Below are 23410 nucleotides of genomic sequence, written 5' to 3'. Positions count from 1 at the left end.
CACATCAGATAAGTACTTGACCAACAAAAACTGACAAAGACCACATCAGATAAGTACTTGACCAACAAAAACTGACAAAGACCACATCAGATAAGTACTTGACCAACAAAAACTGACAAAGACCACATCAGATAAGTACTTTACCAACAAAAACTGACAAAGACCACATCAGATAAGTACTTGACCAACAAAAACTCTTAAAGACCATATCAGATAAGTACTTGACCAACAAAAACTGACAAAGACCACATCAGATAAGTACTTGACCAACAAAAACTGAAAAAGGCCACTTCAGATAAGTACTTGACCAACAAAAACTGTTAAAGACCACATCAGATAAGTACTTGACCAACAAAAACTGACAAAGACCACATCAGATAAGTACTTGACCAACAAAAACTGACAAAGACCACATCAGATAAGTACTTGACCAACAAAAACTGACAAAGACCACATCAGATAAGTATTTGACCAACAAAAACTGACAAAGACCACATCAGATAAGTACTTGACCAACAAAAACTGACAAAGACCACATCAGATAAGTACTTGACCAACAAAAACTGACAAAGACCACATCAGATAAGTACTTGACCAACAAAAACTGTTAAAGACCACATCAGATAAGTACTTGACCAACAAAAACTGTTAAAGACCACTTCAGACAAGTGCCAGAACCTTGACCTCAACCTTGCCTGTCTTTGTGTCGAGCAGAGAGGAAGCCGAGATGGAGTATTTGAAGATCGCTCAGGACCTGGACATGTACGGCGTGGACTACTTCTTGATCCGGGTGAGCCAGTCCATAAAGTCCTCAGGAGGCGACTGATTCATAAATAATGTCTTAGCAGTCAGGCTAATGACATTTGACCAGTGGCCGTGATCGATGCCTGTTCTAAAAGCTGAAAATAGCTAAAAAGCCAGCATGCTAACATTACTGTGCTAACAGTTAGCATGTGTGAAATAACAAAATATTTGACTCTGAGGCGTATACCTGCAACAATAGCTGAAAAGCCAGCATGCTAACATTACCATGCTAACAGTTAGCATGTGTGAAGTAACAAAAAAATTGACTCTGAGGCGTATACCTGCAACAATAGCTGAAAAGCCAGCATGCTAACATTACAATGCTAATAGTTAGCATGTGTCAAATAACAAAATATTTGACTCTGAGGCGTATACCTGCAACAATAGCTGAAAAGCCAGCATGCTAACATTACCATGCTAATAGTTAGCATGTGTGAAGTAACAAAAAAATTGACTCTGAGGCGTATACCTGCAACAATAGCTGAAAAGCCAGCATGCTAACATTACCATGCTAATAGTTAGCATGTGTGAAATAACAAAATATTTGACTCTGAGGCGTATACCTGCAACAATAGCTGAAAAGCCAGCATGCTAACATTACCCTGCTAATAGTTAGCATGTGTGAAATAACAAAATATTTGACTCTGAGGCGTATACCTGCAACAATAGCTGAAAAGCCAGCATGCTAACATTACCATGCTAACAGTTAGCATGTGTGAAGTAACAAAACATTTGACTAAGAAGTGTGTACCCCGAATTAGTTATCAAGATCGCACGATAAGGTTAACTTGCTAACAGTTAGCATGCGTGAAATAACAAAATATTTGACTCTGAGGCGTATACCTGCAACAATAGCTGAAAAGCCAGCATGCTAACATTACCATGCTAATAGTTAGCATGTGTGAAATAACAAAATATTTGACTCTGAGGCGTATACCTGCAACAATAGCTGAAAAGCCAGCATGCTAACATTACCATGCTAATAGTTAGCATGTGTCAAATAACAAAATATTTGACTCTGAGGCGTATACCTGCAACAATAGCTGAAAAGCCAGCATGCTAACATTACCATGCTAACAGTTAGCATGTGTGAAGTAACAAAACATTTGACTAAGAAGTGTGTACCCCGAATTAGTTATCAAGATCGGACGATAAGGTTAACATGCTAAAAGTTAGCATGCATACAATAACAAAATATTTGACTCTGAGGCGTATACCTGCAACAATAGCTGAAAAGCCAGATGGCTAACATTACCATGCTAATAGTTAGCATGCGTGAAATAACAAAATATTTGACTCTGAGGCGTATACCTGCAACAATAGCTGAAAAGCCAGCATGCTAACATTACCATGCTAACAGTTAGCATGTGTGAAATAACAAAATATTTGACTCGGAAGTGTGTACCCCGAATTAGTTATCAAGATCGCACGATAAGGTTAACATGCTAACAGTTAGCATGCGTGAAATAACAAAATATTTGACTCTGAGGCGTATACCTGCAAAAATAGCTGAAAAGCCAGCATGCTAACATTACCATGCTAATAGTTAGCATGTGTGAAATAACAAAATATTTGACTCTGAGGCGTATACCTGCAAAAATAGCTGAAAATGCCAGCATGATAACGTCAACATGCTAACAGTTAGCATGTGTGAAGTAACAAAACATTTGACTCGGAGGCGCATACCTGCAACTATCGCTAAAAAGCCAGCATGATAACGTTAACATGTTAGCAGTTAGCATGTTTGAAGTAACAAAATATAGTCGAGTTATACGCATACCTGCAAAATGAGCAAAAAAAGCTATCTTACTTCCATGCTAACATTAGTGGTTGCGGCCCTAAACCACCGCCTAAGTGTTTATGCCTTGGTCTGGCCCTGGGTGTGGCCTAACGTGAGGTCCGTGCACACTGTCTTGGTCTGGCCTAACGTGAGGTCCGTGCACACTGTCTTGGTCTGGCCCTGGGTGTGGCCTAACGTGAGGTCCGTGCACACTGTCTTGGTCTGGCCCTGGGTGTGGCCTAACGTGAGGTCCGTGCACACTGTCTTGGTCTGGCCCTGGGTGTTGCCTAACGTGAGGTCCGTGCACACTGTCTTGGTCTGGCCCTGGGTGTGGCATAACGTGAAGTCCGTGCACACTGTCTTGGTCTGGCCCTGGGTGTGGCCTAACGTGAGGTCCGTGCACACCTACTTGGTCTGGCCCTGGGTGTGGCCTAACGTGAGGTCCGTGCACACTGTCTTGGTCTGGCCCTGGGTGTGGCCTAACGTGAGGTCTGTGCACACTGTCTTGGTCTGGCCCTGGGTGTGGCCTAACGTGAGGTCCGTGCACACTGTCTTGGTCTGGCCCTGGGTGTGGCCTAACGTGAGGTCCGTGCACACTGTCTTTGTCTGGCCCTGGGTGTGGCCTAACGTGAGGTCCGTGCACACTGTCTTGGTCTGGCCCTGGGTGTGGCCTAACGTGAGGTCCGTGCACACTGTCTTGGTCTGGCCCTGGGTGTGGGCTAACGTGAGGTCCGTGCACACTGTCCTTTATTCTGCAATCTCAACAAAAGTTTTTTACCAAATGTTAGTAAAGTGGTGTGCTTCAGAACCACAGGGGCACGGAACTCCTCCTGGGCGTGGACGCTCTGGGCCTGCACATCTACCAGCCGGACAACAAGCTGACGCCCAAGTGCTCCTTCCCCTGGAACGAGATCCGGGACGTGTCCTACAGCGACAAAGAGGTAGGCGCTGATCGCCTTCGCCGTTGAAGCAACAAATGTGACCTTTTCTCGCCGCACACTTAATTACAAAGTCAACCACCAGGCGAGTGAAAGTGTCTTTTTGTCTTCAGTTCACCATCAAACCTGTGGACAAGAAAGCCGACGTGTTCAAGTTCAACTCTTCGCGGCTGAGAGTCAACAAGTTGGTGAGTCAAAATGAACGCATGCGGTGGCCATTTTGCTATTCTCAAAACCGACCAATGTATGTGAATGTGACAGATCGTCACAGTACCCCCCCCTTTAGGGACGGATTCTGAATGGCCCCCAAAAAACAAGGTTCAAAAGTCACGGTAGGTTTAGAGGACCGAAGTTGGGGGTGGACCACCAGGCCAAGTGTCCCCGAATCCACTGGGGACGGGTCAAGTGGTGTCGGCGGCGAGTCGAACGCCACCACCACTAGCGAGGCGGTCGCTCACAGAACGGCCACATTCTTGGCAGACGAGGGGTCCGCGTGCGTGCGGGTGCCTAATGGCCGCTTGTGCGGAGGTGACAAGGAGCCCGCTGGAGACAATGATGGTGGCGGCCTCGGCGAGGAGCCCGCAGGAGACGAAGAAGGCGGCGGCCTCGGCGAGGGGCCCGCTGGAGACGTAGATGGCTGCTGCACAGCAGGAGATGAAGATGGCAGACCCACCAGAAAATATGGCGGCGACTGTAGACCATTCCATTCACCCATCAATCTTCTTCTGCTTATCCGAGGTCAGGTTGCAGGGGAAGCAGCCTAAGCAGGGAAGCCCAGACTTTCTTCTCCCCAGCCACTTCATCCAGCTCTTCATCTTGAGGCGTTCCCAGGCCAGCCGGGAGACATAGTCTTCCCAACGTGTCCTGGGTCTTCACCGGTTGGACGTGCCCGAAACGCCACCCTAGGGAGGCGTTTCGGGTGGCATCCTGACCAGATGCCCCAACCACCTCATCTGGCTCCTCTCCATGTGGAGGGGCAGTGGCTTTACTTTGAGTCCCTCCCGGATGGCAGAGCTTCTCACCCTATCTCCTGGCGGAGGGAACTAATTTCGGCCGCTTGTACCCGTGATCTTGTCCTTTCGGTCATAACCCAAAGCTCATGACCTTAGGTGAGGATGGGAACGTAGATCGACCGGTAAATCGAGAGCTTTGCCTTTCGGCTCAGCTCCGTCTCTACCACAACGGATCGATACAGCGTCCGCCTTACTGAAGACGCCGCACCGAACCGCCTGTCGATCTCACCATCCACTCTTCCCTCACTCGTGAACAAGACTCCGAGATGGACCCACTGGAGAGAATGGCATGGTGGCCTCACTGGTAAAGGTGAGAGCTGTGCTTCCCCTGTCGCACAGCTGACCTTAGCCCCCCCACTCAAGGGACGGATCCCAGACCTCACAAGAAAGGCTGTGGGAGCGGGGAGGGACCTGGGGGGTTGCGGGACCTGCCTACTCTGGCCGCCCCCCTGGAACAGACGACAGGGACGGTGGGAGGGAGCCGAGGAACCGGTCCGTGCTGCAATCAAGCCACAGAAGTTGTCCATCAAGGAGACCATGCAGGCACATTTCTCGTCGGCGGCTTTCTCCTGAGCAGCCATTTGTTTTTTCCAGAAAGCCCACCGACTCTCTGCGGGGTTCGTATTTGTTTCGATGATTCTGTCATATTCTGTGGGTGGTGAACCCAAGATGCAGAGATGGCAGCTTGTCCACAACTTTTGTAAATCTATGAGTCAGGGCTCGAGGATTGGTTTCCTGGTACCCTGTTTGCTGTTCCTTGTTATTCTTGTTCCTGTTTCTGGTTCCCTTGCATGTCCTTTTGACATTAAAGCCATCTCTGCATCTTGTGGTTCTCCACCAACAGATTATGAAAGGACTTCCGATAAATAGATAAGATCAAAATAAAGATCCCTGAGGCCATTTGGAGAAATAATAAGGAACGTACAGGAGAACCACCACAGATCCCTTCCCCATCAAGCAGACTTCGCTGGGAACCAACAACGATTATTTCAGGGAAAATTGGAACATAGCGCAGGTCGCGAACGGCCCCGCCGGGTCCGCACTTTGGACACCTCTGCGTAGGCAATAAGCTTGCCCTGGGTTCTCTTCCTGCAGATCCTCCAGCTCTGCATTGGCAACCACGACTTGTTCATGCGGCGGCGGCGCGTGACTCCCTGGAGGTGCAGCAGATGAAGGCCCAGGCCAAAGAGGAGCGAGCCAGGAAGCAGGTGCCGGTCGGGGAACACATCGGTTTTTTTTTTAGGAATGTAGAATTTTAAAAACAACAAAAAAAAAACCCTCCAACGTTTCGTATTCACGCTGTAGGTATTTACTGTATGTAATGTAGTATCCGCTACTTTCAAAACAACATGTCCCATTTACGTATTTTGCCGTTTTAAGCATTCAATTCATTAAATTCCTTCAACAACAACAACAACAAGACTTCATGAGAGACAACTAAGACTACTTTGGGACAAATGAGGATCCAGAACTTCCGTAGCTAGTGGGTCCATGACCATGACTTCTGTTTTGTTTGATCCACCGTTTTACTGCCGTGTTACAGACAACATTTAAGGTATATTGATAAATATTTTACAATTTTTTTCTGTGTAAATAACTTTCACAACGGAGATAGTCCGGCGCGGAAAATATATGGAAATATAAATGTTTTCTAAATTTTAGTAGGTGCGGCTTACAGTACCGGTGCTCTATAGTCCGGAAAATACGGTACTATAATAAATTAACGTTCGGGCGATAGCTGCCGTTTTTAATTGATCGTCTGACGTGAAGCTGATTTTTTAATAAAAAAAATAATTTTTAATAATTTATCATAAAGTTATTTGTGTAATAAACAATATTTTTGAAATAATTTATAATTGAAAATACTTTTTAAAATAAGTTATGGAATAAATAATATTTTTGAATACTTTATAATTGAAAATAGTTATACAATGATTCATGCAATAAAAAAATTTTGAAAATACTTTATAATAGAAAATATTTCCAAACAAATTTTTGGAATACATTTTTTTTTTTTTAATAATTCATCATAGGAAATTATTTTCAAAAGTTATTTATGTAATAAACAATATTTTTGAATACTTTATAATAGAAAATTGTTATACAATGATTCATGCAATAAAAATTTTTTGAAAATACTTTATAATAGAAAATATTTCCAAACAAATTTTTGGAATAATTTTTTTTTTTTTAATAATTCATTATAGGAAATTATTTTCAAAAGTTATTTATGTAATAAACAATATTTTTGAAATAACTTATAATTGAAAATACTTTTTAAAATAAGTTATGTAATAAACAATATTTTGAAAATACTTTATAATAGAAAATAATTATAAAATGATTTATGCAATAAAAAAAATTTGAAAATACTTTATAATTGAAAATATTTCCAAACAAATTTTTGGAATATTTTTTATTTTTTTTAATAATTCATCATAGGAAATTATTTTCAAAATTTATTTATGTAATAAACAATATTTTTGAAATAATTTATAATTGAAAATACTTTTTGAAATAAGTTATGTAATAAAAAATATTTTTGAAAATACTTTATAATAGAAAATAATTATAAAATGATTTATGCAATAAAACATTTTTGAAAATACTTTATAATACAAAATATTTTAAAACAAATTTTTTGAATAAAAAAATAATTTTTAATAATTTATCATAAGAAATTATTTTCAAAAGTTATTTATGTAATAAACAATATTTTTGAAATAATTTATAATTGAAAATACTTTTTAAAATAAGTTATGTAATAAACAATATTTTTGAAAATACTTTAAATTACAAAATATTTTTAAACATAATTTATGTAATAAAAAAACTATATTGAAAATCATTTGTAATAGAAAATAATTAAAAAAATAATTTAAGTATTAAAGAACTTCATACCACCATTTGATTTACAATTCTAGCAAGTTCTACATTTAATAAGATAATTGCAATAAAACATTTTCCACATCTATAATATACCCTCAAAGTGTCGGATCTGAGACCAAAAATCCGGATCAGGATGAGAGTGTAGAAATGTTGATGAAGTGAACAAATAAAGTGATAAAAAAGGTAGAGGCAGGTTGGATGGTCCCGTCACTCTTTGGACCGTGTGTGGTCCAGGTGGAGAGGCGGCGGCTGCAGCAGGAGAAGCAACTGCGGGAGGAGGCGGAGCGAGCCCGTGACGATCTGGAGAGGAGACTGATTGCAGCTGCAGGACCAGGCTCACACCGCAACCAGGCCTTGGTAGTTTGCACGCATCTTCACGCGCTAACTCCTACTTGTCGCCACGTAAAGTCTGTCCTCCCTCCTCTTTGGTCCAGCTGCGCTCGGAGCAGACGGCCGACCTGCTGGCCGAGAAGGCGCAGGTAGCAGAGGAGGAGGCCAAGCTGCTGGCCCAGAAGGCGACGAGGCCGAGACGGAGACGCAGCGTGTCAAGGTGACGGCCATGCGGGGCCAGGAGGAGCGCCGCCTCATGGAACAGAAGATGCTGGAGGCCGAGATGCTGGCCCTCAAGATGGCCGAGGAGTCGGAAAGGAGGGTGGGAACAGGTGCAGGGGAACTGGAGATTAAGAGTCGGAAAGGAGGTGGGGACAGGAGCAGGGGCACTGGGGGTAAGGAGTCCGGAAAGGAGGTGGGGACAGGTGCAGGGAACTGGGGGTAAGGAGTCGGAAAGGAGGTGGGGACAGGTGGCAGGGAAACTGGGGGTTGGGAGTCGGAAAGGAGGTTGGGACAGCTGCAGGGTCACTGGGGTTAAGAGTCGGAAAGGAGGTGGGGACAGGTGCAGGGGAACTGGGAGTAAGGAGTCGGAAAGGGAGGTGGGGACAGGTGCAGGGGAACTGGGGGTAAGGAGTCGGAAAGGAGGTGGGGACAGGTGCAGGGGCACTGGGGGTTGGAGTCGGAAAGGAGGTTGGACAGCTGCAGGGTCACTGGGGGTTAAGAGTCGGAAAGGAGGTGGGGACAGGTGCAGGGGAACTGGGAGTAAGGAGTCGGAAAGGAGGTGGGGACAGGTGCAGGGGCACTGGGGGTTAAGAGTCGGAAAGGAGGTGGGGACAGGTGCAGGGGCACTTGGGGTTAGTAGTCGGAAAGGAGGTGGGGACAGGTGCAGGGGCATTGGGGGTTAAGAGTCGGATAGGAGGTGGGGAAGGTGCAGGGTCACTGGGGATTAAGAGTCAGAAAGGAGGTGGGGGACAGGTGCAGGGACACTGGGGTTTAGGATTCAGAAAGAAGGTAAGGACAGGTGCATGGGCACTGGGGTTAAGAGTCGGAAAGGAGGTGGGAACAGGTGCAGGGGCACTGGGGGTTAGGAGTGAGAAAGAAGGTAGAGACAGGTGCAGGGGCACTGGGCGTTAGGAGTCAGAAAGAAGGTAGGGACAGGTGCAGGGTCACTGGGGGGTTAAGAGTCGGAAAGGAGGTGGGAAGAGGTGCAGGGGCACTGGGGGTAAGAGTCGGAAAGGAGGTTGGGACAGGTGCAGGGTCACTGGGGGTTAAGAGTTGGAAAGTAGGTGGGAACAGGTGCAGGGGCACTGGGGGTTAGTAGTGAGAAAGAAGGTAGAGACAGGTGCAGGGGCACTGAGGGTTAAGAGTTGGAAAGGAGGTGGGAACATGTGCAGGGGCACAGGGGGTTAAGAGTCGGAAAGGAGGTGGGAACAGGTGCATGGGCACAGGGGTTTAGGAGTCAGAAAGAAGGTAGGGACAGGTGCAGGGTCACTGGGGGTTAGGAGTGAGAAAGAAGGTAGGGACAGGTGCAGGGGCACTGGGGGTTAGGAGTCGAAAAGGAGGTGGGGACAGTTGCAGGGGCAGTGGGGGTTAAGAGTCGGAAACGAGGTGGGGGCAGGTGCAGGGGAACTGGGGGTTAAAAGTTTGAAAGGAGGTAATAGAAATACATACACATTTTTACTCAAAATGTAAAAATGTGTATGTCCATTTACACATACAAAAATAATGCAAATACACGCCTGTCCATTCATTTACACACAATGTAAATACATGTATGTCTACATACGAAGATAATGCAAATACATGTTTGTCCATTCACATACAGGGCCCAGGAGGCGGAGCAGCTGAAGCAGGACCTGCTGGAGGCCAGGGAGGCGGAGCACAGGGCCAAGCACACACTCCTGGAGCTGACCAGCAGAGTCTACACGGTAACACACAAATATGACAAAGGCAAAAACTCTTTTTGCAAGACCCGGACAGTAGGGCAGCAAGAGGTTTCTTAACAACTAAAACAACAACAAACAGTAGCACTTAAAATGACTTGCAACTTAAGCATGCTTGGCTTTTACAGTGTGTTACTTTATATGGTGTATTACTGTAAATGGAAAAACGGTACCACACTTTTGTTTTGTACGATAAAACTTTGCGGAACTTGCGACTTTTTACAGTAAAATCTAAGTTTTTTTTTGTTTTTATGGTGTATTACTGTAAATGGAAAAAGGATGCCACATTTTGTTTTTTTTTACAGTAAACTTCTTGCAACTGAACTTGCAGCTTTTTACTGTAAAATCTACGGTTGTTGTTTTTACGATATATTACTGTAAAAGGAAAAATGATACCACACTTTTGATATTTTTACGGTAAGGTTATTGCGACTGAACTTGGAACTTTTTACCATAAAATCTACAGTTGTTGTTTTTATGATATATTACTGTATATGAAAAAAAGGTACCACACTTTTGTTTTTTACGATAAAACTTTGCGGAACTTGCGACTTTTTACTGTAAAATCTCGTTGTTGTTTTTTTGTTTTTATGGTGTATTACTGTAAATGGAAAAAGGATGCCACATTTTGTTTTTTTACGGTAAAGTTATTGCGACTGAACTTGCAGCTTTTTACCGTAAAACTTCCGGTTGTTATTTTTACGATATATTACTGTAAAAGGAAAAATGATACCACACTTGATATTTTTACAGTAAAGTTCTTGCGACTGAACTTGCAACTTTTTAGCGTAAAATTTACAGTTGTTGTTTTTATGATATATTACTGTAAATGGAAAAAAGGTACCACTTTTGTTTTTTTACGATAAAACTTTGCGGAACTTGCTACTTTTTACTGTAAAATCTATTTTTTTTTTGTTTTTATGGTGTATTACTGTAAATGGAAAAAGAATGCCACATTTTGTTTTTTTACGGTAAAGTTATTGCGACTGAACTTGCAGCTTTTTACCGTAAAATCTACGGTGGTTGTTTTTACGATATATTACTGTAAAAGGAAAAATGATACCACACTTTTGATATGTTTACGGTAAAGTTATTGCGACTGAAATTGCAACTTTTTACCATAAAATCTACAGTTGTTGTTTTTATGATATATTACTGTAAATGGAAAAACGGTACCAAACTTTTGTATTTTATGATAAAACTTTGCGGAACTTGCGACTTTTCACTGTAAAATCAATTTTTTTTTGTTCTTATGGTGTATTACTGTTAATGGAAAAAGGATGACACATTTAGTTTTTTTACAGTAAACTTCTTGCTGCTGAACTTGCAGCTTTTTACTGTAAAATCTACGGTTGTTGTTTTTACGATATATTACTGTAAATGGAAAAAAGGTACCACACTTTTGTTTTTTTTCGATAAAACTTTGCGGAACATGCGACTTTTTACTGTAAAATCTAAGTTTTTTTTTTGTTTTCATGGTGTATTACTGTAAATGGAAAAAGGATGCCACATTTAGTTTTTTTTTACAGTAAACTTCTTGCAGCTGAACTTGCAACTTTTTACTGTAAAATCTGCGGTTGTTGTTTTTACGATATATTACAGTAAAAGGAAAAATGATACCACACTTTTGATATTTTTATGGTAAAGTTCTTGCGACTGAACTTGCAACTTTTTAGCATAAAATCTACAGTTGTTGTTTTTATGATATGTTACTGTAAATGGAAAAACAATACCACACTTTTGTTTTTTACGATAAAACTTTGCGGAACTTGTGACTTTTTACTGTAAAATCTAAGTTTTTTTGGTTTTTATGGTGTATAACTGTAAATGAAAAAAGGATGCCACATTTTGTTTTTTTTACAGTAAACTTCTTGCAGCTGAACTTGCAGCTTTTTACTGTAAAACTTCCGGTTGTTATTTTTACGATATATTACAGTAAAAGGAAAAATGATACCACACTTGATATTTTTACAGTAAAGTTTTTACGACTGAACTTGCAACTTTTTAGCGTAAAATCTACAGTTGTTGTTTTTATGATATATTACTGTAAATGGAAAAACAATACCACAATTTTGTTTTTTGCGATAAAACTTTGCGACTGAACTTGCAACTTTTTACTGTAAAATCTATTGCTTTGTTGTTTTCAAAGTGTATTACTGTAAATGGAAAAAGGATGCCATATTTTTTTTTTTACAGTAAACTTCTTGCAACTGAACTTGCAGTTTTTTACTGTAAATTCTACAGTTGTTGTTTTTACGATATATTACTGTAAAAGGAAAAATTATACCACACTTTTGATATTTTTACGGTAAAGTTATTGCGACTGAACTTGAAGCTTTTTACCAGTAAAATTTAGTGTTTTTGTTTTTATAGCGTATTACTGTAAATGGAAAAACGGTACCACAATTAGTTTTTTTACGGTAAACTTCTTGCCCGCTGAACTTGCAACTTTTTACTGTAAAATCTACTGCTTTGCTGTTGTCAAAGTGTATTACTGTAAATGGAAAAACAGTACCACACTTTGGATTTTTTCCAGGTAAAGTTATTGCGACTGAACTTGCAGTTTTTTACTGTAAAATCCACAGTTGTTATTTTTACGGTGTATTACTGTAAATGTAAAAACGGTACATATTTTGTGTTGCAGTACCCAGCGCCGCCAGCAGGGGAGCATCTCAGCTCGGACTTCAAAGACACGGACATGAAGCGACTCTCCATGGAGATCGAGAAGGAGAAGTGAGTCTTAAATGTTCTTAAACGCCCTGGTGATTGACAGTTGTGGTTGCCGTGGTTACGCATCCCCCCCCTCCCTCCAGACACACACACACACACCAGGTTGTCCATTCACATACTAACGTGCAAAGATGCTTGCATGTGTGCATTCACACACACGCCTCAATACTCTATATGAATGCCTCTCCATTCACACACAAATGTAAGTCTGTCCATTCACATACACACCTGTTTGTCCATTTACATACACACCTGTTTGTCCATTTACATACACACACACGCGCACACAAACAAATCATCTTAACAAAAGTCTGACATGCGTAATGTCAAGTTAAGATAAGTTAAGTTAATGGTGGTGCTGCCCCAGGGTGGAGTACGTGGAGAAGAGCAGGCACCTGCAGGGGTTAAGATAAGTTAAGTTAAAGGTGGTGCTGCCCCCAGGGTGGAGTAGGTGGAGAAGAGCAGGCACCTGCAGGAGTTAAGATAAGTTAAGTTAAAGGTGGTGCTGCCCCCAGGGTGGAGTACGTGGAGAAGAGCAGGCACCTGCAGGAGTTAAGATAAGTTAAGTTGATGGTGTGCTGCCCCCAGGGTGGAGTAGGTGGAGAAGAGCAGGCACCTGCAGGAGTTAAGATAAGTTAAGTTGATGGTGCTGCTGCCCCCAGGGTGGAGTAGGTGGAGAAGAGCAGGCACCTGCAAGAGTTAAGATAAGTTAAGTTAATGGTGGTTGCTGCCCCCCAGGGTGGAGTAGGTGGAGAAGAGCAGGCACCTGCAGGAGTTAAGATAAGTTAAGTTAAAGGTGGTGCTGCCCCCAGGGTGGAGTACGGGAGAAGAGCATGGCACCTGCAGGAGTTAAGATAAGTTAAGTTGATGGTGGTGCTGCCCCCCAGGGTGGAGTAGGTGGAGAAGAGCAGGCACCTGCAGGAGTTAAGATAAGTTAAGTTGATGGTGGTGCTGCCCCCAGGGTGTAGTAGGTGGGAGAAGAGCAGGCACCTGCAGAGTTAAGATAAGTTAAGTTGATGGTGGTGCTGCCCCCCAGGGTGGAGTAGGTGGAGAAGAGCAGGCACCTGCAGGAGTTAAGATAAGTTAAGTTGATGGTGGTGCTGCCCCCAGGGTGTAGTAGGTGGAGAAGAGCAGGCACCTGCAGGAGTTAAGATAAGTTAAGTTGATGGTGCTGCTGCCCCCAGGGTGGAGTAGGTGGAGAAGAGCAGGCACCTGCAAGAGTTAAGATAAGTTAAGTAATGGTGGTGCTGCCCCCCAGGGTGGAGTAGGTGGAGAAGAGCAGGCACCTGCAGGAGTTAAGATAAGTTAAGTAAAGGTGGTGCTGCCCCCAGGGTGGAGTACGTGGAGAAGAGCAGGCACCTGCAGGAGTTAAGATAAGTTAAGTTGATGGTGGTGCTGCCCCCAGGGTGGAGTAGGTGGAGAAGAGCAGGCACCTGCAGGAGTTAAGATAAGTTAAGTTATGGTGGCTGCTGCCCCCAGGGTGGAGTAGGTGGAGAAGAGCAGGCACCTGCAGGAGTTAAGATAAGTTAAGTTAATGGTGGTGCTGCCCCCAGGGTGGAGTACGTGGAGAAGAGCAGGCACCTGCAGGAGTTAAGATAAGTTAAGTTAATGGTGGTGCTGCCCCCAGGGTGGAGTACGTGGAGAAGAGCAGCACCTGCAGGAGTTAAGATAAGTTAAGTTAATGGTGTGCTGCCCCAGGGTGGAGTACGTGGAGAAGAGCAGGCACCTGCAGGAGTTAAGATAAGTTAAGTTAATGGTGGTGCTGCCCCCAGGGTGGAGTACGTGGAGAAGAGCAGGCACCTGCAGGAGTTAAGATAAGTTAAGTTAATGGTGGTGCTGCCCCCAGGGTGGAGTACGTGGAGAAGAGCAGGCACCTGCAGGAGTTAAGATAAGTTAAGTTAATGGTGCTGCTGCCCCCAGGGTGGAGTACGTGGAGAAGAGCAGGCACCTGCAGGAGTTAAGATAAGTTAAGTTAATGGTGGTGCTGCCCCCAGGGTGAGTACGTGGAGAAGAGCAGCACCTGCAGGAGTTAAGATAAGTTAAGTTAATGGTGCTGCTGCCCCCAGGTGGAGTACGTGGAGAAGAGCAGGCACCTGCAGGAGTTAAGATAAGTTAAGTTAATGGTGGTGCTGCCCCCAGGGTGGAGTACGTGGAGAAGAGCAGGCACCTGCAGGAGTTAAGATAAGTAAGTAATGGTGGTGCTGCCCCCAGGGTGGAGTACGTGGAGAAGAGCAGGCACCTGCAGGAGTTAAGATAAGTTAAGTAATGGTGGTGCTGCCCCCCAGGGTGGAGTACGTGGAGAAGAGCAGGCACCTGCAGGAGTTAGAGGGGGTAGTTAATGGTGGTCAGAGTTAATGGTGGTGGCTGCCCCCCAGGGTGGAGCAGGCACCTGCAGGAGTTAAGATAAGTTAAGTTAATGGTGGTGCTGCCCCCCAGGGTGGAGTACGTGGAGAAGAGCAGGCACCTGCAGGAGTTAAGATAAGTTAAGTTAATGGTGGTTGCTGCCCCCAGGGTGGAGTACGTGGAGAAGAGCAGGCACCTGCAGGGGTTAAGATAAGTTAAGTTAATGGTGGTGCTGCCCCCAGGGTGGAGTACGTGGAGAAGAGCAGGCACCTGCAGGAGTTAAGATAAGTTAAGTTAATGGTGGTGCTGCCCCCAGGGTGGAGTAGGTGGAGAAGAGCAGGCACCTGCAGGAGTTAAGATAAGTTAAGTTAATGGTGGTGCTGCCCCCAGGGTGGAGTACGGTGGAGAAGAGCAGGCACCTGCAGGAGTTAAGATAAGTTAAGTTAATGGTGGTGCTGCCCCCAGGGTGGAGTACGTGGAGAAGAGCAGGCACCTGCAGGAGTTAAGATAAGTTAAGTTAATGGTGGTGCTGCCCCCCAGGGTGGAGTAGGTGGAGAAGAGCAGGCACCTGCAGGAGTTAAGATAAGTTAAGTTAAAGGTGGTGCTGCCCCCAGGGTGGAGTAGGTGGAGAAGAGCAGGCACCTGCAGGAGTTAAGATAAGTTAATGGTGGTGCTGCCCCCAAGGGTGGAGTACGTGGAGAAGAGCAGGCACCTGCAGGAGCAGCTCAACCAGCTGAAGACGGAGATCGAGAGCCTGAAGCTGAAGGAGCGCCAGACGTCGCTGGAACTTCCTCCAGGAGCAGAACCTTGAGCAAGGCAGCAGCAAGCGCAGCAACTTCAAGAAGGTAAACACTGAGGATCAGACCGGAGGTTGGTCTTGGGCGCAGTTGGGAGTTCCAACAGGAAAATGACCTTAAACACACCTCGAAAGTGGTAAAGGAATGGCTAAATTAGGCTAGAACAGGGGTAGGGAACCTATGGTTCTAGAGCCAGATGTGGCTCTAGAGCATTCTCTATGCATTTTTAATCCATCCATCTGTTTTCTTACCGCACCCGTTCAAGAAGTTGCGTTAATGGTAAGAAGTTATTTATTTATTCTTGGTTAGAGTAGGGCTTGCCCTCCTGGGGGGTTTGTCAGACCACCAAGGACCAACATGAGAGCCTGTTTCAGGGTTACAATATAGTTTTATTTTTCAATAATTGTATTTTTCTCTTTCGTTTTCGCTCGCGCTCTGGCTCCGGCCCCGACCCCGTCTCTCCTGCTGGCTGCTGCTTATAAACAGAGCGACAGGTGATTAGATAACAAGGCCCAGCTGGGCCATCTACGCACCTGTCGCTGATTTCGAGGCAACACCCCAGTTCGCTGCAGGCCCGCGGGCCACGCCCCCTCCACAGTTAGCTCGAGAATAACAATGTTATTACAAAGAATGTTGGTCTTACTTAAAAATGCACGCGTTAAGTTTTGTTCGGTGTAAAAAAAAAACAACATTATACAGCTCTTATGGAAATACATTTTAAAGTGAATTATATTTATATAGCGCTTTTCTCTAGTGACTCAAAGCGCTTTTACATAGTGAAAGCCAATATCTAAGTTCCATTTAAAGCAGTGTGGGTGGCACTGGGAGCAGGTGGGTCAAGTGTCTTGCCCAAGGACACAACGGCAGTGACTAGGATGGCGGAAGCGGGAATCGAACCTGCAACCCTCAAGTTGCTGGCACGGCCACTCTACCAACCGAGCTATACCGCCCCACGATAACATTTGGGCTTTTTGGCTCTCTCAGCCAAAAAAGGATCCCGACCCCTGGGCTAGAATGAAGGTTTTAGAATGGCCTCCCCAAAGTCCTGGACAATGCTGAAGAAACAAGTCTTAAAAGCAACACATTTAGATTAACTGCAGCAGTTTTGTGGTGAAAAATGTAAACAGAAGCTTGTGGATGGCGACCAAAAGCGCCTTATTGCAGGTAAACTTTTTGTTTTGTTTTTTTTGTTTGAAGTCTCTCTCTTGTCCCTTGAGTACTCAAGGAAACGGAACTTAAATGTGGTCCGGTCCGGTGGCCATGGATGAGGTGCTGGCTGTCCTGAGTCGGGACCCAGGATGGACCGCTCGTCCGAAGTTGGGACCCAGGATGGACCGCTCGTCCGAAGTTGGGACCCAGGATGGACCGCTCGTCCAGAGCCGGGACCCAGGATGGACCGCTCGTCCGAAGTTGGGACCCAGGATGGACCGCTCGTCCGAAGTTGGGACCCAGGATGGACTGCTCGTCCGAAGTTGGGACCCAGGATGGACCGCTCGTCCAGAGCCGGGACCCAGGATGGACTGCTCGTCCGAAGTTGGGACCCAGGATGGACCGCTCGTCCGAAGTTGGGACCCAGGATGGACCGCTCGTCCAGAGCCGGGACCCAGGATGGACCGCTCGTCCGAAGTTGGGACCCAGGATGGACCGCTCGTCCAGAGCCGGGACCCAGGATGGACCGCTCGTCCGAAGTTGGGACCCAGGATGGACCGCTCGTCCGAAGTTGGGACCCAGGATGGACCGCTCGTCCAGAGCCGGGACCGAGGATGGACCGCTCGTCCGAAGTTGGGACCCAGGATGGACCGCTCGTCCGAAGTTGGGACCCAGGATGGACCGCTCGTCCAGAGCCGGGACCCAGGATGGACCGCTCGTCCGAAGTTGGGACCCAGGATGGACCGCTCGTCCGAAGTTGGGACCCAGGATGGACTGCTCGTCCGAAGTTGGGACCCAGGATGGACCGCTCGTCCAGAGCCGGGACCCAGGATGGACCGCTCGTCCGAAGTTGGGACCCAGGATGGACCGCTCGTCCGAAGTTGGGACCCAGGATGGACCGCTCGTCCAGAGCCGGGACCCAGAATGGACCGCTCGTCCGAAGTTGGGACCCAGGATAGACCGCTCGTCCAGAGCCGGGACCCAGGATGGACCGCTCGTCCGAAGTTGGGACCCAGGATGGACTGCTCGTCCGAAGTTGGGACCCAGGATGGACCGCTCGTCCAGAGCCGGGACCCAGGATGGACCGCTCGTCCGAAGTTGGGACCCAGGATGGACCGCTCGTCCGAAGTTGGGACCCAGGATGGACCGCTCGTCCAGAGCCGGGACCCAGGATGGACCGCTCGTCCGAAGTTGGGACCCAGGATGGACCGCTCGTCCAGAGCCGGGACCCAGGATGGACCGCTCGTCCGAAGTTGGGACCCAGGATGGACCGCTCGTCCGAAGTTGGGACCCAGGATGGACCGCTCGTCCAGAGCCGGGACCGAGGATGGACCGCTCGTCCGAAGTTGGGACCCAGGATGGACCGCTCGTCCGAAGTTGGGACCCAGGATGGACCGCTCGTCCAGAGCCGGGACCCAGGATGGACCGCTCGTCCGAAGTTGGGACCCAGGATGGACCGCTCGTCCGAAGTTGGGACCCAGGATGGACTGCTCGTCCGAAGTTGGGACCCAGGATGGACCGCTCGTCCAGAGCCGGGACCCAGGATGGACCGCTCGTCCGAAGTTGGGACCCAGGATGGACCGCTCGTCCGAAGTTGGGACCCAGGATGGACCGCTCGTCCAGAGCCGGGACCCAGAATGGACCGCTCGTCCGAAGTTGGGACCCAGGATAGACCGCTCGTCCAGAGCCGGGACCCAGGATGGACCGCTCGTCCGAAGTTGGGACCCAGGATGGACTGCTCGTCCGAAGTTGGGACCCAGGATGGACCGCTCGTCCAGAGCCGGGACCCAGGATGGACCGCTCGTCCGAAGTTGGGACCCAGGATGGACCGCTCGTCCGAAGTTGGGACCCAGGATGGACCGCTCGTCCAGAGCCGGGACCCAGGATGGACCGCTCGTCCGAAGTTGGGACCCAGGATGGACCGCTCGTCCAGAGCCGGGACCCAGGATAGACCGCTCGTCCGAAGTTGGGACCCAGGATGGACCGCTCGTCCAGAGTCGGGACCCAGGATGGACCGCTCGTCCGAAGTTGGGACCCAGGATGGACTGCTCCTCCGAAGTTGGGACCCAGGATGGACCGCTCATCCAGAGCCGGGACCCAGGATGGACCGCTCGTCCGAAGTTGGGACCCAGGATGGACCGCTCGTCCAGAGCCGGGACCCAGGATGGACCGCTCGTCCGAAGTTGGGACCCAGGATGGACCGCTCGTCCGAAGTTGGGACCCAGGATGGACCGCTCGTCCGAAGTTGGGACCCAGGATGGACCGCTCGTCCAGAGCCGGGACCCAGGATGGACCGCTCGTCCGAAGTTGGGACCCAGGATGGACCGCTCGTCCGAAGTTGGGACCCAGGATGGACCGCTCGTCCGAAGTTGGGACCCAGGATGGACCGCTCGTCCAGAGCCGGGACCCAGGATGGACCGCTCGTCCGAAGTTGGGACCCAGGATGGACCGCTCGTCCGAAGTTGGGACCCAGGATGGACCGCTCGTCCAGAGCCGGGACCCAGGATGGACCGCTCGTCCGAAGTTGGGACCCAGGATGGACCGCTCGTCCAGAGCCGGGACCCAGGATGGACCGCTCGTCCGAAGTTGGGACCCAGGATGGACCGCTCGTCCAGAGCCGGGACCCAGGATGGACCGCTCGTCCGAAGCCGGGACCCAGGATGGACCGCTCGTCCGAAGTTGGGACCCAGGATGGACCGCTCGTCCAGAGCCGGGACCCAGGATGGACTGCTCGTCCGAAGTTGGGACCCAGGATGGACCGCTCGTCCGAAGTTGGGACCCAGGATGGACCGCTCGTCCAGAGCCGGGACCCAGGATGGACCGCTCGTCCGAAGTTGGGACCCAGGATGGACCGCTCGTCCAGAGCCGGGACCCAGGATGGACCGCTCGTCCGAAGTTGGGACCCAGGATGGACCGCTCGTCCGAAGTTGGGACCCAGGATGGACCGCTCGTCCAGAGCCGGGACCGAGGATGGACCGCTCGTCCGAAGTTGGGACCCAGGATGGACCGCTCGTCCGAAGTTGGGACCCAGGATGGACCGCTCGTCCAGAGCCGGGACCCAGGATGGACCGCTCGTCCGAAGTTGGGACCCAGGATGGACCGCTCGTCCGAAGTTGGGACCCAGGATGGACTGCTCGTCCGAAGTTGGGACCCAGGATGGACCGCTCGTCCAGAGCCGGGACCCAGGATGGACCGCTCGTCCGAAGTTGGGACCCAGGATGGACCGCTCGTCCGAAGTTGGGACCCAGGATGGACCGCTCGTCCAGAGCCGGGACCCAGAATGGACCGCTCGTCCGAAGTTGGGACCCAGGATAGACCGCTCGTCCAGAGCCGGGACCCAGGATGGACCGCTCGTCCGAAGTTGGGACCCAGGATGGACTGCTCGTCCGAAGTTGGGACCCAGGATGGACCGCTCGTCCAGAGCCGGGACCCAGGATGGACCGCTCGTCCGAAGTTGGGACCCAGGATGGACCGCTCGTCCGAAGTTGGGACCCAGGATGGACCGCTCGTCCAGAGCCGGGACCCAGGATGGACCGCTCGTCCGAAGTTGGGACCCAGGATGGACCGCTCGTCCAGAGCCGGGACCCAGGATGGACCGCTCGTCCGAAGTTGGGACCCAGGATGGACCGCTCGTCCGAAGTTGGGACCCAGGATGGACCGCTCGTCCAGAGCCGGGACCGAGGATGGACCGCTCGTCCGAAGTTGGGACCCAGGATGGACCGCTCGTCCGAAGTTGGGACCCAGGATGGACCGCTCGTCCAGAGCCGGGACCCAGGATGGACCGCTCGTCCGAAGTTGGGACCCAGGATGGACCGCTCGTCCGAAGTTGGGACCCAGGATGGACTGCTCGTCCGAAGTTGGGACCCAGGATGGACCGCTCGTCCAGAGCCGGGACCCAGGATGGACCGCTCGTCCGAAGTTGGGACCCAGGATGGACCGCTCGTCCGAAGTTGGGACCCAGGATGGACCGCTCGTCCAGAGCCGGGACCCAGAATGGACCGCTCGTCCGAAGTTGGGACCCAGGATAGACCGCTCGTCCAGAGCCGGGACCCAGGATGGACCGCTCGTCCGAAGTTGGGACCCAGGATGGACTGCTCGTCCGAAGTTGGGACCCAGGATGGACCGCTCGTCCAGAGCCGGGACCCAGGATGGACCGCTCGTCCGAAGTTGGGACCCAGGATGGACCGCTCGTCCGAAGTTGGGACCCAGGATGGACCGCTCGTCCAGAGCCGGGACCCAGGATGGACCGCTCGTCCGAAGTTGGGACCCAGGATGGACCGCTCGTCCAGAGCCGGGACCCAGGATAGACCGCTCGTCCGAAGTTGGGACCCAGGATGGACCGCTCGTCCAGAGTCGGGACCCAGGATGGACCGCTCGTCCGAAGTTGGGACCCAGGATGGACTGCTCCTCCGAAGTTGGGACCCAGGATGGACCGCTCATCCAGAGCCGGGACCCAGGATGGACCGCTCGTCCGAAGTTGGGACCCAGGATGGACCGCTCGTCCAGAGCCGGGACCCAGGATGGACCGCTCGTCCGAAGTTGGGACCCAGGATGGACCGCTCGTCCGAAGTTGGGACCCAGGATGGACCGCTCGTCCGAAGTTGGGACCCAGGATGGACCGCTCGTCCAGAGCCGGGACCCAGGATGGACCGCTCGTCCGAAGTTGGGACCCAGGATGGACCGCTCGTCCGAAGTTGGGACCCAGGATGGACCGCTCGTCCGAAGTTGGGACCCAGGATGGACCGCTCGTCCAGAGCCGGGACCCAGGATGGACCGCTCGTCCGAAGTTGGGACCCAGGATGGACCGCTCGTCCGAAGTTGGGACCCAGGATGGACCGCTCGTCCAGAGCCGGGACCCAGGATGGACCGCTCGTCCGAAGTTGGGACCCAGGATGGACCGCTCGTCCAGAGCCGGGACCCAGGATGGACCGCTCGTCCGAAGTTGGGACCCAGGATGGACCGCTCGTCCAGAGCCGGGACCCAGGATGGACCGCTCGTCCGAAGCCGGGACCCAGGATGGACCGCTCGTCCGAAGTTGGGACCCAGGATGGACCGCTCGTCCAGAGCCGGGACCCAGGATGGACCGCTCGTCCGAAGTTGGGACCCAGGATGGACCGCTCGTCCAGAGCCGGGACCCAGGATGGACCGCTCGTCCGAAGTTGGGACCCAGGATGGACCGCTCGTCCGAAGTTGGGACCCAGGATGGACTGCTCGCCTGTGTATCAGCTGGGACAGCTCTGCACTGCTGATCCGCAACTGCTTGGGATGGTTTCCTGCTGGCTCCACTGTGGACGAGACTCTCTCTACTGTGTTGGATCCACTTTGGACTGGACTCTCACGGTTGTGTTGGATCCTCTATGGATTGAACTTGCACAGTATCATGTTAGACCCGCTCGACATCCTTTGGTCCCCTAGAGGGGTCGGGGGGGGTTGCCCACATATGCGGTCCTCTCCAAGGTTTCTCATAGTCAGCATTGTCACCAACGTTCCACTGGGTGTGAGTTTTCCTTCCCCTATGTGGGCTCAACCGAGGATGTCGTGGTTTGTGTTGTGGTTTGTGCAGCCCTTTGAGACACTAGTGATTTAGGGCTATATATAAATAATCATTGATTGATTGATTGATGGAGGGGCAGAGTGTTCCAGAGTAAAGAAGTTGGGACCCCCTCCACCCAAGTTTTTAAGGGGGGAGGGGTCGTAAACAGCCGTCGCCTTTGAGAGTTCAGAAAAAGGTTGTAAAACAGTTCAAAGAAGCGGTGCCTGGAGGGGGTCCTGCTTCCTCTCCGCTTTGTAGTCCTTGGGTCAAAACAGATCAATGTTTTGCTCCTGCTGGGAAGAAACTTACAATCCGCTGCACCCTGTAGTGCGAAGAATACCGTATTTTTGTCATTTGTGGAAGAATTGCACAGCAATCCATGATAGCCTCAGTTGTCCAAGTCTGCTTCCGACCGGCTCTGACAAGCCTGTCAGTCATCAGGCGACGACCTGTCAATCATTCTGCGGCAAACTGACAAGACTTGCAATCCGTCCAAAAGTGATCCGTCTCTGCCGGTGGTGACAATAGTCTTCATTTTCCTTCTTGGACAATCCATCAGGAAGAACTGTCTTGGGACTTCTTTGTTAGCGGGAAGGGTTCTTGATCCCAGGTTGATCCCAGATATCGCAGAAAGAAGAACTACGGGATAATGTGGTCTTTCATCTGCAACTTAGAACTGAGACGTGGTATCAACCAGTCCAGCACAGAGAAAGACTTAACCATGTCTTGGGTGAGAAGATCCAGACCTGTAAGTTGTGGATCACCCATATTCCCTCTCAGAGTCCCATGTCAGTCCCAAGTACTGATCCACACCATGTCAGTCCCAAGTACTGATCCACACCATGTCAGTCCCAAGTACTGATCCACATCATGTCAGTCCCAAGTACTGATCCACACCATGTCAGTCCCAAGTACTGATCAAGACCATGTCAGTCCCAAGTACTGATCCACACCATGTCAGTCCCAAGTACTGATCCACACCATGTCAGTCCCAAGTACTGATCCACACCATGTCAGTCCCAAGTACTGATCCACACCATGTCAGTCCCAAGTATTGATCCACACCATGTCAGTCCCAAGTACTGATCCACACCATGTCAGTCCCAAGTATTGATCCACACCATGTCAGTCCCAAGTACTGATCCACACCATGTCAGTCCC

General features: G+C 49.3%; 1 protein-coding gene across 1 annotated transcript in view; it reads left to right on the top strand.

The window, feature by feature from the left end:
* Nucleotides 1-23410, top strand: part of LOC133549118 (merlin-like) — a 62023-nt gene that overhangs the window by 38158 nt on the left and 455 nt on the right. The window contains 12 exon segments of the mRNA XM_061894260.1: nucleotides 715-790; nucleotides 3391-3525; nucleotides 3636-3710; nucleotides 5631-5679; nucleotides 5682-5743; nucleotides 7659-7781; nucleotides 7859-7940; nucleotides 7943-8077; nucleotides 9582-9682; nucleotides 12342-12430; nucleotides 15455-15560; nucleotides 15562-15615. Of these exon segments, the coding sequence (XP_061750244.1) occupies nucleotides 715-790; nucleotides 3391-3525; nucleotides 3636-3710; nucleotides 5631-5679; nucleotides 5682-5743; nucleotides 7659-7781; nucleotides 7859-7940; nucleotides 7943-8077; nucleotides 9582-9682; nucleotides 12342-12430; nucleotides 15455-15560; nucleotides 15562-15615 (1087 nt within the window).

The sequence above is a fragment of the Nerophis ophidion genome, linkage group LG01, assembly GCF_033978795.1.
Source record: "Nerophis ophidion isolate RoL-2023_Sa linkage group LG01, RoL_Noph_v1.0, whole genome shotgun sequence".
NCBI classification, from domain to species: domain Eukaryota; kingdom Metazoa; phylum Chordata; class Actinopteri; order Syngnathiformes; family Syngnathidae; genus Nerophis; species Nerophis ophidion.
The sequence above is the reverse complement of the archived record's forward strand: the minus strand, read 5'-3'. Positions and strand labels throughout refer to the sequence as shown.